At 55.5% G+C, this 12,112-nt stretch overlaps 1 protein-coding gene across 1 annotated transcript in view; it reads left to right on the forward strand.

Annotated features, from left to right (window-relative positions):
- Positions 1–1,831: 1,831 nt before the first annotated feature.
- LOC309841228 (uncharacterized protein) overlaps positions 1,832–12,112 on the forward strand; it is a gene marked incomplete at its 3' end in the record, with an annotated part of 13,921 nt that continues 3,640 nt past the window's right edge. The window contains exons 1-13 of the mRNA XM_082684156.1: positions 1,832–1,940; positions 2,650–2,771; positions 3,448–3,678; positions 3,977–4,312; positions 4,632–5,012; positions 5,887–6,057; positions 6,461–6,618; positions 7,927–8,067; positions 8,323–8,440; positions 8,660–8,844; positions 9,037–9,162; positions 9,292–9,484; positions 10,200–10,322. Of these exons, the coding sequence (XP_082540282.1) occupies positions 3,510–3,678; positions 3,977–4,312; positions 4,632–5,012; positions 5,887–6,057; positions 6,461–6,618; positions 7,927–8,067; positions 8,323–8,440; positions 8,660–8,844; positions 9,037–9,162; positions 9,292–9,484; positions 10,200–10,322 (2,101 nt within the window). The 5' untranslated portion in view covers positions 1,832–1,940; positions 2,650–2,771; positions 3,448–3,509. The remainder of the gene's footprint in view (positions 1,941–2,649; positions 2,772–3,447; positions 3,679–3,976; positions 4,313–4,631; positions 5,013–5,886; positions 6,058–6,460; positions 6,619–7,926; positions 8,068–8,322; positions 8,441–8,659; positions 8,845–9,036; positions 9,163–9,291; positions 9,485–10,199; positions 10,323–12,112) is intronic.

Below are 12,112 nucleotides of genomic sequence, written 5' to 3' on the forward strand. Positions count from 1 at the left end.
TTTATTTTTACTCTAGCAATAGGGTAGAAGAAAGGATGGATGGAGGGTGGGGGCACAAGGAGATAGGCAGTGGGAATGGTCCAAACAAGAAGACGAGGTTCTCCCTCTCTTCAGCTGAGCAGGGCTCTTCCTCCGGCTGGTCTTCAAAGAAGATGCTTCCCCCTGTCCCTCACATTGCCACATTATGTACCGTGTAGATTCAGTGTCACAGCCTGAGCTGGGCCCGGAAGGCCACTCCCAACCCCACCTTCCGGAAGCATCAGCAAGGATACAACCTGGATGCCTACACCTCCCCAAGGCCTGGGATGACGTCAGTGAGGAGAGGTCGATCACACCAAGATTCTGATACGCCCAGGGTTGAGGGAGATCACGGTGAGTGACAGACTCAGGTTAGAATCCCAGAGGGGTCCCCAAATCCAACTGGCCACCCCCCGCTTCCCTTTCTCATGTTCCCAGATTACTCATGGTTCTGTTCTTCCGCATTTCATTTATTCATTTGTTCAGTAAATATGTATTGGATGGCCACGGTATGCCAGACACTGCCTGGTTCTAGAAGTACATGCTGAGGGGGATAGAGACATCTAAATAAAAACTTTTCAAGGGGCACCTGGGTGGTTCAGTTGGCTAAGCATCTGCCTTTGGCTCAGGTCATGATCCCAGGGTCTTAGGATCAAGCCCCGAATCGGGCTCCCTATTCAGTGGGGAAGTCTGCTTCTCCCTCTCCATCTGCCTCTCCCTCTGCTCATGCTCTCTTTCAAATAAATAAGTAAAATCTTAAAAAAAAAAAAAAAAAAAAAAAAAAACTTTCCAAAAGAAAAGTAATATAACCATGTACAAAGTACCCACCCGAGTCAGGAGATGTCCAGCACTAGCTAGAGGAGCAGCTCCCAGAAGGCACTCCTGTGTCACACCAAGTGACCTTCTACCCTTGTTCCTCAAAGTACACTCTTCAGATAAGAGCACCCCAACTTAAATGTGATGGTGAATTACATGGGGACCTTCTGCAATGGGTCAGAGGTAGAATCTAGAATTCTGTGTTTCTAATGAGGTCCTCATCAGGGCTGTTACAAGCAAGACTGTGTCTTGACCATTGAGGATCCACAGGAAGAAGGTTCAGGGAAGATCAGCAGGGAGGCTTATCTTTGCATTTCGGGAGGCTAATCCTGCTTCCTGCCCCCTGACAGGTGGGTGCTGGGAGGCCGAGGAGCAGGTAGACCTGGAGTGGTTTGACCCAGAATGCTTCTTTGCAATCCTGCTCAGACAGTCTCTGTCTGTGACAACAAAACTCAGCCAGACCAAGGAAGAGGTAAGTGGAGAAGCTGGAGAAGTGAATGGGGTTGGAAGCGGGTTCATCGCAAAACGCAGCTGGTTACAGGATAGAGAACCTGAAGAAATCCTTCATCTACTCATCAGAACCAGGGAAAAGGAAAGTATATGGGAGTGGGGATAGAAGATTTCAGATTAAATTTAGGGCTAATTTTCAGAACTTTGGACCTCAGATCAGTGATAGGAAATCTATTAAGACCCCCCTCTGGAGTCTTCAGATCCCCATTCCTGGTCCTCAGTAGCCCCACTGGAATGTATAAATTCAGGCCAGTAGGTGACAGGCCTTGGGAGGGGGGTAAAAACCACGCACACACTAGAAGTCCAAGTAGGGAAGCTGGGTCAGGGGGCTGTGGCGTCCCTCCACTGACGGGCAGCAGAGGGCGCTGTGATCAAAGCAACGAGTGGGGCCGCGAGGCCGCGGCGCGCGGTTGCAGGTGCGCGGCTCGCGGTCACAGGTGCACGCCGCGCTCTCCCGCAGCTCAAACTCCTCTGCCTCAGACTCATGAGTGAAGCCCGTTCTCTGCGGCAGCTGTGGGGCGCTGAGCGTCGCACCCCGGCTTCTGCGGGCCAGCGTCTGGGGAGTCCCCCGAAGGAGCTGCAACAGGTCGGCCTGAGTTCACACCTTTCCACCTGGTCCCTGTGCCTAAATGGGGCTCGGAGGGGCCCCTGAGCCCGGCACCCCCACCCCGTCCCCCGTGGCCCCTCTCCCACGGTTCCATCTCCCAGGGCCCAGGGCTCCTAGCCCCTCCGCCCACCCCCGGGGATTTCTCATCCCCTTGCCGCTGCTGCTAGGCCTGCCGCAGAATGTTCTGGAGCTTCCTGCCGGGTCTCGCATGGTGCGTGGCCCTTGGGCTGCTGCGGGCCGTCGGGCGTCTGCAGCCCCGCGGGCGGGCTGGCAGGCAGCGCTGTCTCTGACCTCAGGCTGCTGAGGCCGCTGCCAGCGCCGCGGAGGAGGAGGCCGGGCGCAGGGGGCGTCTGGCGGGCCAGTATGCGGCCAGCCTCGGTCACCAGCTGAGGCTCCTCCGCCAAGACCTCGGGGCCCGCCAGGAGCAGTGGGCGTCTTTCTGCTCCGAGCTGATGGCGGCCCGGCGGCTGCTGAAGGCCCAGGTGGGCTCCGGGCCCGCGAAGTCCTCCCGGACCCGGCCGAAGCCAGAAGGGTGTGTAGCTGGTGCCTCTGAGTCAGGCTTGCTGACATGTGGCCTAGGGTAGGAGCGAGTGTGGCTTCCCCAGGTCCAGAACGGGCCACAGCAGAGGGTCCTTTACCCATGCCTCACAGCGTGGCCCCTGATCCGGCCTCTCTCTTGTCCCCCCGGCTCCCCGCAGGGAAGTGCCCCCCCTGGATGCTGCTCTGAGCCGCCTGTCCCAGGCTGTGCTGCAGGAGGGCCACCGCCTGAAGGCCTGGGGCGTCCTGGGTTCCGGCACCGGGGCGGAACTGCTGCGGCCAGGTGGGTTCTGCTCCCCCTTGCCGCCCCCCCAAACCTGGCCCGGCAGAGTTCAGGTACACAGGGCCCGCAGATTCTTGCCCCACCCCCAGGACACCTTGCAGGGGAGGAGAAGGACAGAGCAAAGTGGAAACCCCCAAAGCTGGGAAGGCCTTCCTGGGCAGTGTGTGGGCCAACAGCTGTGTTGCTGAAGAGGGAGCCTGCAAACTGGAAAGAACAGGGGAGGAACTGAGCCAAACTGCCCCAAAGCATGGCTTTATACCTAAGGGAACATTTTCTGAGAGCAAAAGCCCAACGGATGAGTACAAAAGGCCTATTTGGAGAATGCTGGACTTGCCTGGAAATGAAGAGTGGGAGAAGGATCCTCTTGGGTTCTCTGTGGGAATTCTGAGTACACGGAGTCCCCAGCCCCATCAGGTGACTGATAGGCTGTCACCATTTTTTCCCAAAGTCTTTCCAGCCCCTGCCAGCCTGGACTGTGATGATATCACAGTGTTGTGTCTTGCAGGGGGGGTCAAGCCCTGTGCTCAGCAAAAAACAAGATGCTCTGCCCTCAGGGAGCACTTGCTACTGGGGTTGGGCTGGGGTTCTTCCAGCTCCTTCCAGGCACCAGCCCAGGGAGCCCCTAGCCTGGCCCGTCCACCTCACATGCAGAGCTGAGCCATAATTTGCTTTCCAGCAGCCTCAGCAGACCCTAATGGGGGCATCCCGGACATCAGCGTGAATCCCGTTACCAAGCTGATGGTCCCTGGCCCCAACTGTGCAATGCTTCCAGCCAGTGGCCATGCAGGATCCGTACCCCCTGGCTACTTCATCCACCCCAACACTGGGAAGGTGCTGCCTGAAGCTGGAAATCTGGGGTACGATCTGCAGGGAGCTACCCTGGTGCCCACCACTGACTTCAGTTCCGGTGAGACCCTGACCACGAAGGAGCTCCCGCCCTGCCAGAGTCTGCTGGGATCCTCTGGGAGGATCTCCCCGGGAGCCCAAGGCAGGGAGCAGGGCTCTGTCCTTGCACTGTGGGGTATGATGATGAGCAGAGAAGCAAACACCTTCTCCTCCTCCTCACTTTAACATTCTTGCTGCAGAGGGTGAGGCCGGGGAGAGCCACTGGGTACAAGAAGGCTCTGCGGGGCCAGGTGGGAGGCTGACGGACCAACAGTGCTAACACTCCCTGTCTCCCTGTCTCCTTGTCTCTGCCCGTCCAGGTGGCATCCGAACGTCAGAAGCCGCCATCCTCCCCTATGTGCCCTACCCAACCTGCCCGGCCACAGGCTCCCCTCCCGCCACCCACCTGCCCATCCTGCAGCCCAGACGGACGTCACAGCTGGGGGCGCTCATGACCGACCCCACAACCGGCATCGAGGTGCCTGTGCTGGCTGTGACTCTTCATCCTCAAACCAGGCAGTGGCTCACTCTTGGGGGCACATACTGCAATCCTCTCACCAAGACCTTGGCCCCCCTCGAGTTGGGGGGCCCCATGGAGGACCCAGTCACGGGAAGCATCTCGCCAATCCTGGGAGTCGGGTTGGATGAAAACACAGGTATCCGCCGTCCCCAGTGCTGGGCTTCCCCGCCCTCCTCTCTGCCCAGCTTGGCTTTTCCAGTCCCCCAGTCCCTTACATGCCCCATATTCTGGTCCAGGCTGAAATCACCCCAAAGCCACCTTTCCACCCTTTATCCCCACTCTGCTATTACACCACCTGCATCCTCGGTCCTGGCTTCCCTGTCCCCTTCCCCTCACTTCCAGTCCCCCACCCCTGTGCTCACCCAGTCTGCAGGCCCTGGTCCTCCTTTATGCATCATCTCCCTGCATCTCTGTTCAGCCCCTTCCTACCTCACCCTCTTGGGTTCCGCTGCCAGGTCAGGTGTTTGCCCTGGGGGGGCTGCGAGACGCCTCGGGGAGCCTTATGCTGCCTGGTGACTGCTTCGAGGAGCCTCTGAGCGGGAAGACGGTCCGGCTGCAGGGAGCTTCTCGGCGGGAGGGCCAGACAGTGCCCCACATGGGAGGATCACAGGCCCTGCTGGACGCCAACGTGTTGATGGCCCAGAGACGAGCGGTTGCCATGCTCCAGAGCTACCGGGAGAGGCCGGGGTCGAGGACACAGAGGCTTCTGGAGACTACCATCAAGGACACGAGACAGGCACTGGGCTTGAGTCTGCACCATGCCCTGCAGCAGGCTCGGAGACTGGAGCGGCAGCTGGGGACAGCAGAGGCCATCATGGCCAGTGGTGGGAGAATAGGTACCTACTGACTGAGACCTGGGCTTTTGGGCCCCTGGCATCCCAAGCCCTGAATGACCCGGTGCCTCTGTACCCTCAGCTCATAAGCTCGAGGACAGGACTGCAGCCCCACGGGTCACACACACACGCACACGGAACAGAGGGAAGAGAGGAGTGTGGTGGCTTCATGCCCGACCCCGCGAATGCTGGGCTTGAACTCTGTTCTCTTGCCAATCCTGCAGGGTCTTACATGTCACGATCGTGAAATATATGTTCTCCTGTTATTTCAGAGCGTCCCCAACAGTGTAACGTGTTATGAAACCCGTTTTACACCTCCACTAATACAAGGATGGGTGAGGAGAGGAAGTAGGAGGGGCACCTTCCTGGAGCTTACCTCAGTCATTCTCTCTAGAAGCTTCCGCCCATAATGTGACAAAAAAGAACCAGGGTTTGGGGTCAGAACTGATTCGAGTTTGAATCCCTGTCCCACTATTTAATGACTCTTAGACGTTGGGCAAGTTACTAGACTTCACTCTGTTTTAACATCTTTAAAATGAGGATAAAAACAGTATATACTTTAGGTTCCATTGTAGGGCCAAATAAAATGTAATTTGTAAGAAGTTCCCAAGCTCAGACTTTTGGTACATGGTGGGTACCCAAGAATATTTGATACTTTTCTTTTTACCTTTTTAGTGTGGCCTAGAAATTGTTCTCAGCCTCCCAGAGACCCCAAGGCCACTCAGTACCTTCCTCCTGAATTCAAAAGGCCAAGCAAGGCCCCAGAGGAAACAAATGCAGTCTTTGCAGGGAAGCCTCTCGGGTCAGGGATTAGCCCTTTGAGCCTGGCACTTAGCCTTCAACCACTCTTCTCTCTGCTAACTCCCCCTTGTATTAGGGATGATGTGCTATCCTGGGACAGAGCTGTGGGTCCCGGTCCTATACGGGATGGAGATCCCAGACCCTGAGGGCTCAGGGCTCATGGTGCCCATCCTGGGCATGGAGACTGATGGGAATTCAGGTGATGCCACACCCCTGGCAGGTTCAATGGAAGATGCTGATGGCAAAGGTAGGAGGGAACTGGGGACCTGTGAAAGTCCCAGGGGGATTAGGGTTGTGACTTAGCCCTGGGTGAGAAAGCCCTGGAAAGTGCTTTCCAGGAAGGGTATCCCCACTCCATTTACTCTTGAGTCATAGGATGGGGTCCTTCTGACACCTCCGCTAGGGCTGCTGAGATTCCAGAATCAGAGGACCACAGGTCATTTATCCCCCATTGAGAAAAGTGGGTCTTTTCAAAAACCAGCACTTCAGAACTTCACCTTCAGGGTCAATGGCCTCCGAGAATCCCTCCAATCCAGCTCAGAACCCCTCGAAGGGCAAAAGGGGTTCTCAGGGGTCCTTCAGCTCCCTTCCACCATGTTTGCGTCTTTCCATGACCACCCCTTCCTTCTTTCTCTCTTGCTTTCCCACAGGTCTTATCCCAATCTCGATTGGGGCTCAGGCCATAGACCCCTTCACCGGGGAACCTGGTCCCGTCATTGGTGCTCAGACAGACCCCTCTACTGGACTGGTGGTGCCCATCGTCCAAGGGCTGGAGGCCCTGCCTCGGGGAGTGAGAGACCCTGGTCTGGTTCGTAGAAGCCATTCATACTGTTCCTTTTCCCAATTCATCCAGCAGCTGCACACTGAGTACCCTCTAGGTTCCAGGCACTGTGTTAGGTGTTGAGATGCAGAAGAACTAGACGGGGCTCCTGTCGGCCAAGGATTCCAATCAGGATCATGGTTTATAAGGGCGTTAAGGGAGCACAGGGGAGGGACATCCAAATCACATGCAGGAAAGCTCAAGGAAGGCTTCCCTAAAGAGGTAACACCTGGGCTGAGTCCAGAAGATGCCTCGAGGGGTCAGCACGGCCAAAGGTGGGGAGCGTGATACCACGGCTGTCCTGGGAGGGTGAAGGGTGGCCAGCAAGGAAGGCAGGAAACCAATCACGAACAGCTTCGGGTGCCTGGCTGAGGCCTGGAAATGTGGCTTACTGTGAAAGCCATGGGGAGCCACTGAAGGATTCTAAGTAGACATGTGATATGATCAGATAGGAATATTTTTAAGACTCTTAAATTTGGAAAACTTGGCACAATACAAAAAGAAAATAAATTACTTATAATCCTACATGTCTTAACGTATGTAAATGAAGAAGCGCAAGGTCCCTCCTCCCCATCGCTCTCCCCCATCTGCCGTCAGCAGCTCCCCCATGCAGACACCACTCACCTCGCCCCCAGTCTCCCACCAGTGCAGCCACTATTAACAGGTTGGCACATCTCCTTCCAGACATTTTTGTGTGTGCGCATGTGGATATGTCATCAGCATTCTAGAAAGTTCTCTCTGGCAGCCTTGCAGAGGATGGATGGGAGCAGGGCCAGCCTGGAGAAGGAAGGCCTGTCAGGAGGTTATTGCAATAATTCAGCCCTTGGCAGGTCTCCATGGAAATGGAAATGACTTCGGGTCCTCCCATACATTCTCGGCCTGGTTCATTTCAGGAACAAAGATGGATGTGTTGTAAGAGATTCTCGTTAGCAGCCAAGACACTTTAATTCTTGCCCTGACTCACAGTTTCACAGAGGCGTCTGAAGGGGTGAGATGAGGGGACAAGAACAGCTTCCCGCTGCCGCACGCCCCCCTGCCCCGGCCTCCCAAGAGGAAGGTGGGGGCAGGGGGCCAGGTGGCTCCACAGAGGCCGGGCTTTAGAGGGAGGGAGAAGGGGGCTGCGGTCTGGAGGCGGGGTCACAGTTATTACGATCAAGCCAACAGCCTCACCAGCATAGTCCTGGACGCCGGAGAGTGACGGAGGCCCCTGTCTAGAGGAGAGGCCCTGGGGACCTTTGATGAGTCCCCAGGTTGTGAGGAGAAGCGTAGGAGCCGCAAACCGGTCGGATGTTGCAGCTGGACACCTTGGAGAAGGAGCTGATAGCCCGGGAGCAGTACTGGCAGTGCCAGGAGCAGGAAGAGCTGCATCTAGCCGAACGCCTGGGGCAGCTGAGTGTCGAGCTGCTCTCCGTTTCTGGCAAAGACGCCCGGAGGCAGGTGAGGCCCAGAGGCCCCACCTCACAGCCCCCCCCACACCACCCCCCCTCCAGGCTGCACAGGCATCTCCTGTAAGTGCGGACCCTTTGTCTCCCCCGCTGACTGCAGAAGTGGGACCTGTCTCAGGGCAGACACCTGGCTCCAGGCCCTAGACTCTGGCCATCCCGGAGAGTCTAAGGGTGGAGGCGGAAGGATAGCCCTGAGACGGCCTAGCCCACGGCTCCTGCCTTCCTTTGTGTTTCCTGTCCTGTGCAGCTGGGGGCTGCTGAGGAGGCCCGGGCAGTGCTGGAGGCCAGGCGCCTGCAGGAGACTGAGAGGCGAGCCAGGGCCCTGAGCACCCAGCGTGGGCCCGAGCGGAGCCTGCTCTCTCAAGGTGGGGCCCAGATCCCAAGAGCAGAAATCTCCCGGGAGTAGGGATGCCTCCCACAGCTGCCTGGTGGGGAGTCCGTCCGTCCCTCTGAACGCTCACCAGCAGGCTCACCCGCCCCACCGGGCTCCGTCCCCATGGAGTCCCATAAACCCTGTCTTTTCTTCTTCTCCCTCTCCCCTAGGGTGGCTGCTCTCACGTGGCCCCTTTCTCTGCCCCTTGCAGCAGACAGAGAGGAGTGGGAGCAGGAGGCACAGATGATGCTAGGCGTGCAGAAAGTTCTGCGGACTTTAGCACAGACAGCAGAGAAGCTCAGGCAGGCGGGCGGCCGGCTGCGGGGCCAGGAGCAGGAGACGTGGCTGCAGCAGCATAGTAGTCCGAGCCCGGACGTCTGGAACCGTCCCTGGAAGGTGAGGCGTGGAGGCTGATAAGCAGACCCACGCGGGAGGAGCACGTGCTCCCGGGTTGTCAGTGTGGTTCTTCAGAGCAGCGTGACAGTCAGGAATGAATGGGCCCAAGGGGCAGCAGATAGGTTGGGAGGGGAGTGGGAGGAGAGACGGAAGCTCCCTTTTCATGTGGGCCTTTCACTTCCTGTGCTCTAGGTGGCTGAGCGTCTCTCTGAGGAGTGTCGGGAGGTGGTAAGGCACAGACAGAACTTTCTGGATAGGGCCCTCGGCCTCCTGCAGTACCAGCGGGAGCTGAGCCGCCTCCACCTCTTCCACACCCAGGTACGGCCTTGGACGTGGCCATGGAGATCTGCATGTCCAGTTCAGTGGGGGCTTCGGAGGGTAGTTCCCAAAGCAGCCCCGTGAGAGAGGTGGGAGCCACATGTGGAACCGAGTTCTATTTTGTCCTAGATCATTGCGTCAGGCTCCCCTGCATGTTTGGAGAATTACCCTGGAGACAGATTCTATGGAAAGTTCACCCCTTCTCTCAGGGACCCGGCTGCTGCTTGCCCGCTCCTGATCCCCTTCCTGAAGAGCATCACTGCGGTGCTACAGGGAGCTCAAGGTCGTGGCCCAGGCCTGGGGGACCAGGGGCCTGCAACAGGTAAGGCTGGTCACCAGCACAGCATTCTCTGCTGCCGCCAATGCTGATCATGTTTGATAAGTTCTAAGACGATGGTCAGGGCTCCCAGCTCTCTAACTGTGTGGCCATGGAAGGTTCTTCAGGTAAAACATAGAGAACATAGAGAAACTCATCGTACTCATTTTCTGTTGCTATGTAACAAACTATCTGAAAATTCGATAGCTTAACACTACAAACTGATTATCTCAGTTTGTGCAGGTCAGGAATGTGGTGCCGCTTGGGGGAGCCGGGTGCCTGTGGCTCAGAGTCTCCTACAGGCTCCACCGAGATGTTGGGCTAAGGCTGCTGTCACTTTAAGGTTTGCCTGGGGAATCAATGTCCCGTCCTGTGGTTGTTGGCCAGAGACCTCCGTTCTTGCTGACTGTGGACTTCATGGAGGAGCTCACAGCATGGCAGCCGGCTTCCTTCAGAGCAAGCGAGAAGGGACGAAGGAAAATGGAAGCAACCGTCTTGTATCCTGATCTCATCACCTGTACCATATGCTGCTCATTAGAAATTAGTTACTAGATGCAACCCACTCTCAAGGAGAGGGGATGATACAGGGTGTCGATACACATCAGAGGACCCTGGGCCTGTCTTTCCAGCCATCTGTCACATCTGATACTACCTCTGGCTCTTCTTACTTTAGCCACAGCCCTGGGCCCTTACTCCAACAACTGTCTTCTTCTCTGTTCAGATGCAGATAAAGCTGACATCATGTGGACCTCACCACTCCTTTCTGCCCTGAAGAAAGTAGACATCTGGTCCCAAGCCCGCAAGGAGGAAGCTGAACTACAGGGACAGATGCGTCACCAGCTAGGTAAGCTCCTTTCCCTGCAGCCCCTTTTGGAGCTATCATGGCGCACTGAAGGCATTTGATGGTGTGACCGCTGGGCACTGGGAATGTCAGAATCTGGATCTACCAATCATCCCTTTCTGCCCACCCCCAACCTAAGATTCCCAAGGGCCCTTTCCACTAAGGAATAAGAAATAGGAATCAAAGTCTCACTGCAAAAATAACTTGGCCAATTTCAAAGGGGAAGTCCTAAAGACCTCCATCTTCCCACTGAATACTGAATCTAAATCTCGGGATTTTAATCCCTACTGGCCAGCCACATGTTACAAGGACTTAATAGAAGAGGGTGAGACAAAAGGAGATAGGCGGAGGAGATAACGAATAGGAAGCCCGCGCCCCAAAAAGGGACTCCAGATCACTTTCCCAATACCACCCCTTGACAGTGGAACTCAAGCAAGGATCTGGCTGGCCTTGCCCTGAAGATTCACATCTATTTCAACCCACTTACCTGCCAAGTGGAAGAGGATGAAAAGGAAACAATGTGCCTTTCAGTTGACCGCAGTGCAGGCCGCTAGCAGTACAATTCCATAATCGTCCTTGAATTTGACCACAGGTCAGCCAACTGTGGCCCACGGGCCACCTCCAGTGAGCTGTTTCTATGTGGCCCACAAGCTAAGCAGAGTTTTCCATTTGTAAGTTATTGGTTGGGTGAGGGGATTCAAAAGAAGAGTGACATTCTTGCAGAGTGCTTTGCACTCTGCTGTGTGCTATTCTCAGACATTGGACACATCAGCTGTTCAATCTTTATAACAACACAGTAAAGTAGGTACTTTTACTCATAGAGAAACTGAAGCATCTGACTAGGTCAAAGAAGTAGTCAGAAATCATGCTGCTAGCAAGGAGTTCAGCTGGAATCCAGTCCCAGAGTCTGTGCCCTTAACCTGCTCACCCATATGAAAAATGACCCAGCACCATAAGGGCAGTGCCTAAAGGGGGATGCAGGCTCTTGTGGTGAGTTCCCAGGAGGACAGATCACTGTGTGTCAGAGAAGCAAGAGAAGGCCCTGAGGGGGAGTGAGACTACGCTTCCACCGTGAAGGTGGGACAACTGAATTTGAACCCCAGTTTTGCCTCTCAGCAGGCAAAGCCTCAAATATTTACTTTCTGACCCTTTACAGACAAAGTTTTGCTGACCCCAGAACTTAACCAATTGTAGTATTAATTGGGCGTCCCTTTGGGGGAAACTAAGAAGAGGGTGGGCAGAAAGTGGGTTCTCACCACCACTTCAACCTCTATTGTCTTACAATGGTATTGACTTTATTTATTTTTTTTAAAGATTTTTATTTATTTATTTGACAGAGAGAGATCACAAGTAGGCAGAGAGGCAGGCAGAGAGAGAGAGAGAGAGGGAAGCAGGCTCCCTGCTGAGCAGAGAGCCCGATGCGGAACTCGATCCCAGGACCCTGAGATCATGACCTTAGCCGAAGGCAGCGGCTTAACCCACTGAGCCACCCAGGCGCCCCTGGTATTGACTTTATAATGTTGAAAGTAATTTTGGGGTACCTGGGTGGGTTAGTCGGTTAAGCATCTGCCTTTGGCTCATGTCATGATCCGGTGGTCCTGGGATCAAGCCCCACATCAGGCTCCCTGCTCCACAGGGAGTCTGTTTCTCGCTCTCCCTCTGTCCCTCCCCCTGCTTGTGCGCACGGTCTCTCTCTCAAATAAATAAATAAAAATCTTTAAAACAAAAAAAGAAAGCAATTTTATATACACTGCCATGTTTATGCCTGGTCACCCAAACTTTAATTCTGTAAG

This window comes from Mustela nivalis (genome assembly GCF_964662115.1).
Source record: "Mustela nivalis genome assembly, chromosome: 9".
NCBI classification, from domain to species: domain Eukaryota; kingdom Metazoa; phylum Chordata; class Mammalia; order Carnivora; family Mustelidae; genus Mustela; species Mustela nivalis.